Below are 13,464 nucleotides of genomic sequence, written 5' to 3'. Positions count from 1 at the left end.
AATCTTTCCTTTTCCTAATCTAATTAATTAATTTTCTTATTTTCAATTAGGAATTAATTAATTTACGAACAGAATAATAAAATAAAAACTTTCCTAAACTTATTTGTCCAGCAAATAAATAAATAAAAACCCAAAAAAGAAAAAAAAAGAAAGTCAATCGCAAATTAGATAACGAGTTGACTTTGACCTCTAGACTGAATTATGTCTTCAACCGAGCTAACGCATGATCGAGCTTGTTTTCCATCCAAGTGAGCTTGTGTCCGAACATGCCTTTCATTCGAGTTAGCTTGTGTCCGAACTATATAGTGTCAACTGGCCGAGATAGCTGATGTTGTCCAATAGAGTCAGATGTTCGAGATAGTTGGACAAGAGTAAGATGTCCGAAATAGTTGAACAAGAGTCAGATGTCCGAGATAGTTGATAGCCGAGTTGGAATGTTGTCCGAGGTATGAATGTGCAGTTGATGTCCAAAGGAACTGATGTTGTCTGAGACATGGATGACACCAGTGTTGTCAGAGACATGGATGGACTGATGTTGTCCGGGTAAAATGCTTCCCGAGGTGTGGATGTCCTCCGACGTATGGATGCCCTCTGAGGTATCCGAGGTATGGTTGCCTTCCGAAGTATGGATGTCCTCCGAGATATGAATGGATGTGTGGGCATGGGTAGAATCACATCATTCCTCTCCTTTTGAAAAGGATTTGTCCTCAAATCAAGAGCATCATCTATAGCAAAAAGAGATAAGTCACCAACATTAAATGTAGTACGAACATTATACTCACCCAGCAAACCAAATCAAATTTTCATCTCGATGCAGCATAAGCTTGGACTTCCTTTACTCGGGAAACCTTTCCTTTCTTAGGTGCAAATCTCTTGGATCAAACACTATCACAACAACAACTAAAAATACATGCTCATTATAACAAAAATTACTTTCTTTAAAGTTAGCAAATAATCTTTTCCAAATTTTCGAATTTCCACTAAGTAAAGCTTTCAACAATACAGATAAAGTTCTATGTAATAAAGACATATTTAAATAAGTATCTTTAAAATTCATGGCCAGCAATGATTTCGTATTCATAATTACTTTATTAACATCACCAAAGCTAAGATAAAAATTTTAATTTTTCTTTTCTTTTCTTTTCTTCATTTTCCTTTTTCACTTACGGCCATCTCACCTTCCGCACTTTCGGCTTTTGCACCAAATTTCTCACTCTTGGTTTTATTAAAATTTTTCCACACAACCTGGGTATTAGAAGACTTACCTTGGACAGCAAGCTCATCTTTTCCCTCTTGATTGGATGGTGGAACCGTTGGTACCATACTTGCCTTCTCCTTGAACTTCTCCTCTTCCCTCATTTGTTGTAATTGTAATTGGTCTCTAAAAACCTCCTTCGGGGTCAATGGCTCCAGCTTAACCTACTTGCCATTAATCTTAAAAACAATAGAGTTCTCTCTCCCATAATGTATGGCATCTTTATCAAATTGCCATGACCTCCCCAACAATATATGACCAGCATGCATAGACACAACATCACATAACACATCATCCACATATTTATCTATACTGAATTTTACTTTGGCTTGTTTATTAACTTTCATCTCACCACTATCATTAAGCTATTGTAATCTATAAGGCTCTGGATGTATAATAGTTTTTAAGTCTAATTTTTCAACTACCATGCTACTAGTTACATTTGCACAACTCCCACTATCTATGATCATACTACATATGTTACCTTGAATTTCACATTGGGTGTGGAAGATGTTGTCTCTTTGAATTTCATCCTTATCTTCGTATGTATCCAGCATTCTCTTAGAAACCAAGTTTAATTCGGCATTGGTTGCATGTAGTGTCTCGGCTTCTTCTTCAAGTTCTTCTTTTTCATGCTCGGCCTCAAGTTCAGCTTCATCACTATCGGATTCCAACTCTCTATTATCCTTCAACACCATGATTCTATGATTTGGGCATTGGTTGGCAATATGTCCTCGACTCTGGCACTTAAAGCAAGCAATATCTCTAGCCCTTGAAGGCTTAAGATAAAATTTACCTTCAGATTTGTGTGCTTGAACAAGGTCGGCTTGATTATCTTTCTTTGGCTGAGTAACACTTCCTTCATCTTGATTCGGTTTTATCTTTGGCTTGAACATTGGATTGTTCCTCTAATTAGTTGGATTCGTCCACTCGCTGTATGAAACCCTTTCAAACAGTGAACTTGTACCCCTCCTCTTGAATTGGTTTTCAATTTTTATTGCCACATGAAGCATCTCCTCCAATTTGAGATATTGTTGAAGTTCCACTTGGTTGGCTATATCACGATTCAATCCACCCAAAAACCTTGCCATGGTTGACTCACGATCCTCATTCATGCTCAATCTCATCATGAGCATCTCCATCTCCTTGTAGTAATCCTCCACGGACCTATTTCATTGAGATAAAGATTGTAACCTTTGATGTAGCAATCTACGGTAATGGCTCGGCACAAATCTTTTTCTCATGGCTCCCTTCATTTGTCGCCATGTTGTGATCAAGTTATCACCAACTCTCCTCCGGGTGTCTGGCTCATTTGTCCACCATTGGAGTGCATAATGGCCAAACTCCATTGCTGCCAACTTCACCTTCTTACTCTTCGAATAATTATGGCAGTCGAATATCATCTCCATCTTTTCTTCCCACTCTAAATATGTCTCGGGATCACTTTTTCCCATGACTGGTGGGATGTTGATCTTCATATTGCTAAGATTGTCATCTGTTTCTTCCTTCCTATAACTTCCACGGCCAGCTTTCTCTCGGACAGCAAAGGTTTCGTCCATGTCTTCCTCAAAGTCTCCACCGAAATTCTCCTCCTCAAATTCCTCTCTCGAATCTCTCATGGCCTCCTCGTCTTCGACCTCGACCTTCATGGAATTCTTGCCTATTTCTTATGTTCGGCATTCCTTGGGAAACTTCTAGCCTTCCCATCCTTTGATTCATGTGCTCAACTTGAGCACTCACCCGCTATAATTGTTCCAAAATAGCTTTCAATTCCATTAGCTCACCACTCCTGGTAGCTCGTGGATCATCATGAAATCCTACGAACTCCTCTTCATTAATTCTCAGTACTGTGTCTCCTCTTCTTATTCTAGAATTTGCCATGTTGGTAAAATACTGCAAAAATAAAATAAATTCTCACAATATTCACTCCCTCACGTGTTTCACTCAAATAAGGTCTCAACACTCGTGTTTGCACATTAGTTTCGGCTTTTACCCTCTTTTAAGCTCACACTCTCTTGCCTTTTTTCACTCAAAGAATTATCTCAAAGTTCTAATTAAAACACTCTCAACACAACAATTAGATCACAAATATGTTTTAATTAAACTTATCAATAAAACAGTAGCTAAAAGTAGGCATTACCGAAAGAATTCAACAAAACCTAGTTTCGGCTTTTTTAGGCAAAATAAAGCAAATTAATAAGAAGACTTTGGAATTTTGAAGAACTGGACTAGATGGTAATAGATTATGAGTTCAAGAATAAAATTCTAGAAAAAGAAATTCAAATACGAACAAGAATCAAATTGAACAAAAATATAGAATAGTTGTTGGTTGTTGTTCTTTGTAATTCAGGTTTTTGTATCAAATCCTTTAACTAATTTTAATCCAAATAATTTAAGCACCCAAAATTCAAATATCCAACAAAATAATTCTCCAGAAACTCAAAATACCACAAATCAAATCTCCAAATCAAACAAGTTCCCAAACTCAAATTTCAACACCAAATTCAACAAACCCGAAATTTTTTTTTTTTATTCAGCTTTACCTCTTCTTTTTTTCTTTTTTTTTTTCACTCATAAAACATAAACAACTGCAGTAGCAAGAATAATTACCAAAATTGCAATTGCAACTCCAAAACAAACACCAAACCCATGACCTCCCAATCAAAAATTTAAATTGTGTGATTTTTTTTTATTATTATTATATGTTGCTGCAAACCCTTCTTTTTTTTTTTTTTTGAATATATGAATGCAAATATTTAAGACTAAAATAGCAAAGGAAAATCAACAAAAATCAAAATTATCAAGAACAATGATGAAAAACAACCAACAAACTAGAAAATAAAAATACGATAAAACTAAGAAATCCTAATTCAACTAGGAATGAATTTTTTTTTTTTTTAATGATGCAGAACGTGTATGATGATAGAAGCAACCTTAGCCTAATGCTAAAATTGCAGATCAACACAAAAATAAATAAAGCAAATAAAGATAGATCAAACCTGAACAAAATTTAGCTCTGATACCAAATGATACGAACCTAGGACGATCTGCTCCTAAATCGGTATTATGTTAGCCTGAATTTTAATTAAGTTCAAGTTCTAATGGAAATGACCTCAAACCCTAACTAACCTATGGTTAGAAACCTTGGTATAATGTAGACGCCGCAATAGGGGATGGAAAACCTATTGATAAGTCAAGCTAAAACAACCAATTCTCTAATGGTATTTTAGGTGTTCTTAAAGAATAAATAGATAATTAATCTCACAAGTATTTTCTCAATTAAATTAAAATTGTATTATTATTGAAAAATAAGCCTTTAAATAGACTGTGAAAGAAACAAAATAAACCCTAAAAACCTTAGGAAAAACCGGCCACACAATGAAGAGTTCTAACTTGATCGAATCTTTCCTTTTCCTAATCTAATTAATTAATTTCCTTATTTTCAATTAGGAATTAATTAATTTACAAACAAAATAATAAAATAAAAACTTTCCTAAACTTATTTGTCCAGCAAATAAATAAATAAAAACCCAAAAAAGAAAGAAAAAAAAAAGAAAGTCAATCGCAAATTAGGTAACGAGTTGACTTTGACATCTAGGCTGAATTATGTCTTCAACCAAGCTAATGCATGATCGAGCTTGTCTTCCATCCAAGTTAGCTTGTGTCCGAACATGCCTTTCATCCGAGTTAGCTTGTGTCCGAACTATATAGTGTCAACTGGCTGAGATAGCTGATGTTGTCTAAGAGTTAGATGTTTGAGATAGTTGGACAAGAGTAAGATGTCCGAAATAGTTGAACAAGAGTCAGATGTCCGAGATAGTTGATAGCCGAGTTAGAATGTTATCCGAGGTATGAATGTGCTGTTGATGTCTAAAGGAACTGATGTTGTCTGAGACATGGATGACACCAGTGTTGTCCGAGACATGGATGGACTGATGTTGTTCAAGGTAAAATGCTCCCCGAGGTGTGGATGTCCTCCGACGTATGGATGCCCTTCGAGGTAACCGAGGTATGGTTGCCCTCCGAGGTATGAATGTCATCTGAGACATGAATGGATGTGTGGGGACGGACAGAATCACATCAGTAGGTTGAGTGCAAAGACCTATAAAAGGAGGGAAAAAAAAAATTTGTGACTTTCAACTGGGAAGTGTACTGTTGTGTTGGTTGAGTTTGGTTGGATGATTCATAAATGGGGCTGTAAATGTTTAAAGTGGAGAGCAATCAAAATTAACAATAGTAATCCTGTTCTACTTTTAACTACTGGTTACCATACAAATACTTGAGGATGAGGATGAGGTGGGAGTTTGTTACTGTAAAGCAACCAAAAGATAGAAAAAAATAATAATAAAAAAAAAGAAAAAGTTGGGGGACAAAAAAGGTGTGAGCCATCAGCCTAAAGTTTTTGAATTTGGTTGCTAATTCTCAAATCTCAATCCTCCATTCTCTTCTTTATAGCCTTTTTTAGAGACTCAAATGAAATCTCTACTTACTCTTTACCAACCACCTCTTGCAACTTTCCAAAGCGAAAGCCAAAGTATGCGATGTCATATGAGATCTAGCCACAGTGACCCTCAACACCCTGGACTTAAATTTGAAGAGTATGGTATATAAACAATTAAAGCTTCATCTAAGCGATGCAAATGTCTTTAATAATATTATTTCTTAATTTTCATGTTGTGTAGAATATAAGAAGATAGTTTTTAGAATTAATTCTTTCTTTTTGAAAACTTAAAAAAACTTTGGAATTCCTATGCACGAGCCCATACATCTAATTAAATTACAAATATTCAATAATTAATCTTAATCATAAATTGATAGACCGAAATATTAGTTAAATTAACATATTGAGTCAAAACAAATAGATTGAGCTTGTAGTGCATTAGAACAATATTATAACAGAAATAACACCAGCCGTACGATGAAATAGCATCCATAAGTTAGAAACCATCCGTTATATGGCAGAATCGTGCGAGTGGTCTTTTCGTAGAATCCAAGCCACTCATCAAAGTGCAATGCTAAACTCTAAATAGACCCCGCAAAGCTTTAAAGCTATCGTAACCAACCAGTCAGACTGATACAAAGTGAGTCTATTCCCTTTTTGGCTTTGTGGGAGCGAATCCATGGCGAAAGAGACAGGAACCAGCACGTACAACGTAGGTGTCGTTTTCGCTTCGGTGGGGCCCATCCACAATCTTTTTATGACGTGGCAGCATATTTGCTGTGCGTAACACTCACGACGTCCATAAGTTCGGCCTCCTTCTCATCCGTGCTTGGGGTTATATATCCTACTCTACTGACTACACGTGCCACTTGCTGCCGTCCCTACCAGATCTCGACTGTTGAAATCGTGGGTCCCATGCTCTTAAACGATGGTATATATATTTGGCAATTGCATTCATTCATTATGTACGCTCACATATTCATATCTAACTAGAAGCATTTAATTTATTTTTTATTTTTTATTTTTTTTGACATTTTAATAAACAAAAATTGTATATGGAAAAATGAACACTCAGTATAAACTTAGTAATAATTAACAACATCAGTATAATTCCACCAATGATAGTATAAAAATGTGGTAATGGCATGATGATGGAAAAGTAAATTTCTCTCATTTTAAATATACTTTCTCTCTCATTTGACTTTTTGGATTTCCAAAGAGAAAGTTAAAAGGAATCATCTTTATGAGACTGTAGCACCAGCCTAGCTGGTATTACTCCAAGTAATTTAGTGCTACGTGTAACAAATTTGACGCGTCTTTCAATTAATGTTTTTATTTATTTATTTATTTCCAAAAAAAAGACGACTTCTTTTGCAGACCCATACCGCTGCCTGAGGCAGGGATGAGATGGGGCTCCATCATTTTGTTTATTCTTTTTCTCTAACAGGTCGGGTTCGGGCCTCCTCCTGATTCGCTCAGGCTCTGGAGGATCTGTTTGGCGGTGATTTGGATTTTCTTCGGTTATCTCGCCCGCAAAGATGACCGAACGTTGGGACGCATCTTTGGCTGAAGCTGTAGCCACCATGACTTGGATAAAAATGAAAATAAAGGGAAAGAAAAAAAAAAAAAAGGCGGCTTGAAAAAAAAAACAGGTATTGCAATTTGCAGGTTTACTTTTTTTTTTTTTAAATAAAAAATAAAATAAATTAAGTTGGCAAAATGTTTTTCGAAAGGTGGCACTAGCAACAGCTGACCTGGTACACCAGCGTTGTATACAAGTTTTTCTCCAAGCAGTTGTGTTTGTTTCTTTCAATATTTAAACAAGCAGAGAGACCCTGTTTAGCGGTACCCAGAAATGTAAAACAGTGAGTGAGAGAGGGAGGAAGAGAGTCTCTCTGAGCTAATCGCTGGGGTGTTCTCATTCTTCACTGAGACTGCGTGGCAAACTTCAAGATTTCTTGTTCCCATTCTCCAGAAGTGAAGCTTTTTTATTTTATTTTTTTGTATCTGTGTTTTTGGTTTTGAATTGCAATAAGTTTCTGGACTAGAAAATATTTCCCTGTTTTTTTCTTGTGATCAAATAGAGAGGTTAACTATCCAGCTTTTCGCGTAGTTTATTGTTTGCAATTTTTTTTTTTTTTTCTTTGTCCTCGGTGATTTACGTTGGAAGGTAGATGAAGTTTTATAGAGAGTAGAGATAAGAGTGGTCGAACTGAAACGTGGGATTAAGTGTCATTAATTGAAGCCTCCGCCTTATTTGTTACGGCAGAGGAAAGTGAAGGGACAAAAAAGATGTCTGCGATTGGTTCAACTTCTGCGCAGCCTCAGTTCATTGCAAGCACTGGAAACCGGAGTTATTCAAATGCTCCATTGATAGAGAACTCTGATACTGATGCCAATCAGATTGTCGTGCCGGATGTAAGTTTTGGATTTCTCATTTTCCAATTATAAAGTTAATTCATTCTGAATTGCCGTGAAAGCCATGTTACTGTCTTTTTTTTTTTTTTTTTTTCATGTGTGTGTGTGTGTGTGTGTGTAGTTTGTGCATCTTCGAATTTAATGGTGATTGAACATATGTTGTCTGTTGTCAAATTATGCGAATGGATGATTAATTGGCAATGGTCGACAAAATTCTAGAGAGCAAGATGATCTTGGTACTAGTGTTTTTGGGAATTTGTTTAAGTTGAAAAAGTCGTGTTGTGAAAGTAGTTAGAACTAATCTGTATCTAGCTTGGTGGAACGAAAAGTTCCATAAAGCAAGAGCGTGCAAAAGCGTGATTGGTGGCATGAAAATGAGTCCTAACTTATAAAAAAGAATTGGTCATGACCGTAAAAACTAATCTTAAGAAAATCTTTGTCAAAATCGGTGGCTGTCTTTTGTAAGACGGTATTAGATTGATTGCATCAGCAGAGAGACTATGATGTTAATACCTAATCTGGTGCCTGTCAACGTGAAAAAAAAAAAAAAAAAAAAAAAAAAACTGAAGAAAAAAGCTTCCTTTTTAATGAGCGCGGTGTCGTGTATTTGGGACACTTATTTTGCATGTTGTATGTGGCCACATAGGCAATCCAATGATATCTTCAGAATGTGATATCTTTTCGTGTGTTCGAGACAAGAAAAGAGTGTATGTATATATATATATATATATATATATAGTTTTGTTATAGAGAGGATCGAATTCACTTCATAATGCCAAATATCATTTTGGAAGGCAACTTTTTGCTAAAAGACATATTACATGATAGATGTTTGCTCTAGAGCAAAATTAATCCTTCCGAAATGATATTCGTTATTAGGTTCTTACTTTATGGAGTGAACCTGGTTCCCTCCATAGCAAAACCGTGTGTGTATTTATATATATATATATATATATATGTATATTCTACTTATTTGTTTCGTCTATTTGGTCAATATTAAAAAAAAAAAAACATTTATATTTTGCTGAATCAAATAAAGAAATATAAGAAAAACGTTTAGCTTAGAAGATGAAACATTTGCATAAATTAACTGAGTTAAGAGTTGAATATGGATTTGTAACTTTATATTTGCTATGAAGTTGAATAAAAGTTAGACCTCTTAACTGAAACCACCTCCAAATATTTGATATATATCTACATATATATTATTATGAGAGAGTTCACTAATCCATTGGCTATAAAGTTGAGTAATAAGTTAGACTAAATACCTCTGCTGATTCTTTATGGGTAGGATATAGGGCCACAATTCTCTTAATTAGATGTTAAATATTGAGTACTGATTTCTTGATTGATGGCGATTTACATTTTGTTTATGCAGAAGAAGAGCTGGAAAAACTTATTTGCTTACATGGGCCCTGGATTTCTTGTTTCCATTGCATATATTGATCCTGGAAATTGTAAGATGACAATCTCTCTTTTTCTTTTCTTTTCTCTTTTTCCTTTTTTTTTTTTTTCTTTTCTTTTTTTGCTTCAGATAATGTTTCATCAATTCAATACATAACCTCTTTATAAATTATGGTTGACTTAACAGTTGAAACGGATTTGCAGTCAGGAGCAAAATACAAGTATGGGGTGCGTAATATCCAATAACTACATTAGTATTTCATAAAAGTCATCATGTCATCGGCTTATTGGTCTCTATGTTTTCTTTACTAAACTGAAGTGAGAAAAATAGGTTATCGAATAGAATCTAGGAGGTTATACATTTGCATTACTTTAAAGGTTCAACATTGTTAGGGATTAGCTAGATTCTTTGGTTTGTCACACTTCCTGAGAAATCAATCTTTCATTGTGCAGCTACTTTGGATAATATTAGTGGCTTCATGTGCTGCTCTGATAATTCAATCTCTGGCTGCCAATCTCGGGGTTGTCACAGGTATTTGATGTGTCATCAACTACTGGTTACTAGAGATTCTTCTGAGATTATCTTGATCCTTATCAAATTTGTTCTAAATTGTAGGAAAACATTTAGCAGAGCACTGTAGAAAGGAATATCCTAGGATTCCAAACTTCATCCTGTGGGTTCTCGCTGAGATTGCTATTGTTGCATGTGACATTCCTGAAGGTAAGCTTATTAATCAATATGATGTCAATCTAGAGCACTGTTCAATGCAGACAGAAGAATATAATGGTTAAGAGCTTTTACTTCTTCTTTTATATTGGTTATGGGTGGAATAATATGTACATTTATTTGTATCTGTAAGCAGAGATGGGCAGGGTAATAGGTATTATAACTATAGCTTCGTTTCAGTGTTATGTGTTGACCATTATTGCTTCTTTGTTTACAGTAATTGGAACTGCATTTGCTTTGAACATGCTCTTCAAGATTCCTATATGGTGTGGCGTTCTTCTGACAGGTTTCAGTACATTGGTTCTGCTTGCATTGCAGCAATATGGGGTATCCAAGAATTCTGCTTGATCTTTGGTTTTCGTTTTATGAGTTAACATGTTTGATTTTTTCTTTTTTCTGCTCTTCATGGATACATGCCTGTAAATATTTATTGATTTTGTTTAAGATATTTCCTTTTGATAGGTTCGGAAACTTGAATTCTTTATTGCATTTCTGGTGTTTACAATTGCTGCATGCTTCTTTGTGGAGCTTGGCTATGCAAAGCCTGATCCCAAAGAAGTTCTCCATGGGCTTTTCGTTCCTCAACTCAAAGGAAGTGGAGCTACTGGTCTTGCAATTTCACTTCTCGGTGCCATGGTTATGCCGTAGGTTCCTAATGTCTTCTCATAACCTTCATGGTTCCTACTTTAGTAATAATTATTAATTTTTTCTTTTCTCATTGTTGTTAGCAATCAATACTTGCTACAGGCATAACCTTTTCCTCCACTCTGCACTGGTGCTTTCTAGGAAAATACCACGATCTGTTGGTGGTATCAAAGTAAGGTTTATCTTAAGTAGACTAGTTTTGAACTTCTTTCAAAATTTCACTTTATGTAAAGAACTAAAAATGTTTTGGAAATTTTGCCTTGTCCATGGTTCTGAGTTTGCTTTTTGGAGTTCACCTTTACAAAGAGTATAGCAGCAAGAGAATGTCCCTTCTTGGAGGAAATTCATTGTGATGAGTTAAATATCCATTAATGAGCATAAATAATTTCTGTTGTTTTAGCTCTCTTTTAAGGGTATCTAAATATGAAGAAATATATTGCTTGCAGGAGGCTTGCAGATTTTATATGATTGAGAGTGCCTTTGCCCTCATGTTTGCCTTCATAATCAATGTTTCCGTTATTTCTGTAAGTGGTGCTGTCTGCGGTTCTCCAAATATTAATGCAGAAGATCAAAAGAGCTGCCAGGACTTGGACTTGAATAAGGCTTCCTTTTTACTAAGAGTATGTTCAACCGCAAAATTTACTAGTACTTTTAAGCATTTTTTACTTGGTTTTTGGTCTATCGTGTGGTTTCACAATCTTGATGGTCTACTATGATGGTTTGCATCTATTTCTGCAGAATGTTTTGGGGAGTTGGAGTTCAAAACTTTTTGCAATTGCTTTGCTAGCATCAGGTCAGAGTTCTACAATTACAGGGACATATGCAGGCCAATATGTTATGCATGTACTGTTCCAGACTTATATTGTTATTTCCCTCTCTTTCTGATAAAATAGAATAACTATGAAGTTAATTATGTATTTTGTTCTCGGGAATAAGTTCTTTTAACATGTTTGTCACTGAATTTCTCTTTTTAAGGGCTTTCTTGATTTAAGGTTGAAACCATGGCTTAGGAACTTGTTAACTCGATGCTTGGCAATAGTCCCTAGTTTAATTGTAGCAGTCATCGGTGGCTCTGCTGGGGCTGGAAGGCTAATCATTGTTGCATCGGTAAGATATACTTGCCTGCATTTTCTACTTTGCTTGCGGAGTTTGTTTTTTAACACTTGTTTTTCGAACTTTTGAAAAACATGCCTAAGATGTTTAATATATAATATATCCATGTCAAAACATGAAAGGAGTCTCCAAGATCAGCAATTGTAGTATCTTTACATGGTCAGTTATTGTCTTGCAGATGATCTTATCATTCGAGCTCCCTTTTGCTCTCATTCCACTTCTCAAGTTTACCAGTTGTAAAACCAAGATGGGAATCTATGCCAACTCTATTACGGTAAAACTTATTTTGACTTATGCCGTTTTTAATCCTAAATTTGAATCTCCAGCTCTTTAATTTGTTCCATAACTTACAAATAGGTGTAATTATGTGGGTAAAAAATTAATGAATTATTCCTTTGAATCCTATGTTTCTGTGTTTGTTAGGCACTGAGTTATTATAATATGTTCATAATCATCTGCAGATTTCAGCCATCACATGGATCATCGGTTCCCTAATAATGGCCATAAATATATACTACTTGATGACTGGATTTATCGACTTGCTTCTGCATAACCACTTAAAGATTGTGGCTGTTGTGTTTCTTGGAATAGCTGGATTCTCAGCTATGGCTGTGTATTTGGCTGGGATCGCATATCTGGTTTTCCGCAAAAACAAGGAGGTAACCCACCTTCTGGCATTAACTACATCTGAAAACACACAAATGGCCAGCGAGCAAGGTAATGCATCCGTGTATTCTCTCCCAAGAGAGGATATTGTTAGCATGCAGTTGCCCCAAAGGTCTACTGAAGATGTTGACTGATAATTAGATAAGATGAGACAAATAACTTTTTAGGTAGAAAGTAGATGCTCTGCTAATTAACTCAGAATAAATTATGCTCTGCTAATTAACTCAGAATAAATTAAGTTAATTCCAATATTCTGGTAATTGGTGTTTAGCGTTTTAGTCTTTTTCATGAGCAACTTTTGCAGTTTCCTTATTTTCCATTTAGTGAAGAAAATATAATATGAAAGCTTGTTATTGGTTGCTTTAATATTATGGTACTTTATCATGAAATATTATTTAGGTAACGTCAATTGATACTCACAAGTAACTATGATAAGATAAAAGGACATTGTATACTCTTTTCAAAGTTATTAAAATGAACTAGTTGTAGGATTGTAGCAATATTAATACCATATATTCAGTTTAGTTTATTTATTTTGCCAAAAGTGGGAAGTTAATTAAAAGATGATTATATGAGGAAAAAGTTGTGCATCTTCCGTGAGGCCTTGGCTAATTAACCTTGACACACAGACACGCAGTGTACACAACATATCTTACCTAATACCTACCCCAACACGCCAAACAAGTCAATCTGAAGAATAATATAGTTTACCTATGAATTTCCTCAAGCAACTTAACTGGGTTGATGCTCATTGGTCCTTGTGAACTCACTGAGTCTCTCAATGAATATGTGGTT

General features: G+C 35.2%; 1 protein-coding gene across 7 annotated transcripts; it reads left to right on the top strand.

The window, feature by feature from the left end:
• The first annotated feature begins 7,052 nt into the window (after positions 1-7,052).
• Positions 7,053-12,960, top strand: LOC107408947 (metal transporter Nramp1). Of its 7 annotated transcripts, XM_060818170.1 has the most exons (15): positions 7,053-7,348; positions 7,430-7,553; positions 7,966-8,114; positions 9,493-9,571; positions 9,706-9,746; positions 9,972-10,050; positions 10,135-10,239; positions 10,463-10,572; positions 10,708-10,889; positions 10,993-11,062; positions 11,337-11,510; positions 11,629-11,733; positions 11,866-11,997; positions 12,182-12,277; positions 12,465-12,960. In XM_060818170.1, exons 3-15 carry the CDS (start codon positions 7,989-7,991, stop codon positions 12,801-12,803), a joined length of 1,638 nt encoding a protein of 545 aa, XP_060674153.1. In that variant the 5' UTR covers positions 7,053-7,348; positions 7,430-7,553; positions 7,966-7,988; the 3' UTR covers positions 12,804-12,960. The 7 variants fall into 7 exon arrangements, with proteins under 7 accessions (XP_060674153.1, XP_048332302.2, XP_060674142.1 ...); XM_048476345.2 differs by lacking the exon at positions 7,430-7,553; XM_060818159.1 differs by having other exon boundaries at positions 7,054-7,348; positions 7,430-8,114.
• Positions 12,961-13,464: the final 504 nt, after the last annotated feature.

The sequence above is a fragment of the Ziziphus jujuba genome, chromosome 1, assembly GCF_031755915.1.
Source record: "Ziziphus jujuba cultivar Dongzao chromosome 1, ASM3175591v1".
NCBI lineage: Eukaryota > Viridiplantae > Streptophyta > Magnoliopsida > Rosales > Rhamnaceae > Ziziphus > Ziziphus jujuba.
Note: the sequence above shows the minus strand (reverse complement) of the source record. Positions and strands in the feature narration are given on the sequence as shown.

What these genes read in the sequence shown, in the direction of transcription:
- LOC107408947 (XM_048476345.2), top strand. Translation starts at nt 7,989, where the DNA reads ATGTCTGCGATTGGTTCAACTTCTGCGCAGCCTCAGTTCATTGCAAGC. An exon ending in ATATATTGATCCTGGAAATT is followed by an intron (nt 9,572 to 9,705) that starts GTAAGATGACAA and finishes TTGACTTAACAG; the next exon opens with TTGAAACGGATTTGCAGTCA. An exon ending in TTGCATTGCAGCAATATGGG is followed by an intron (nt 10,573 to 10,707) that starts GTATCCAAGAAT and finishes TCCTTTTGATAG; the next exon opens with GTTCGGAAACTTGAATTCTT.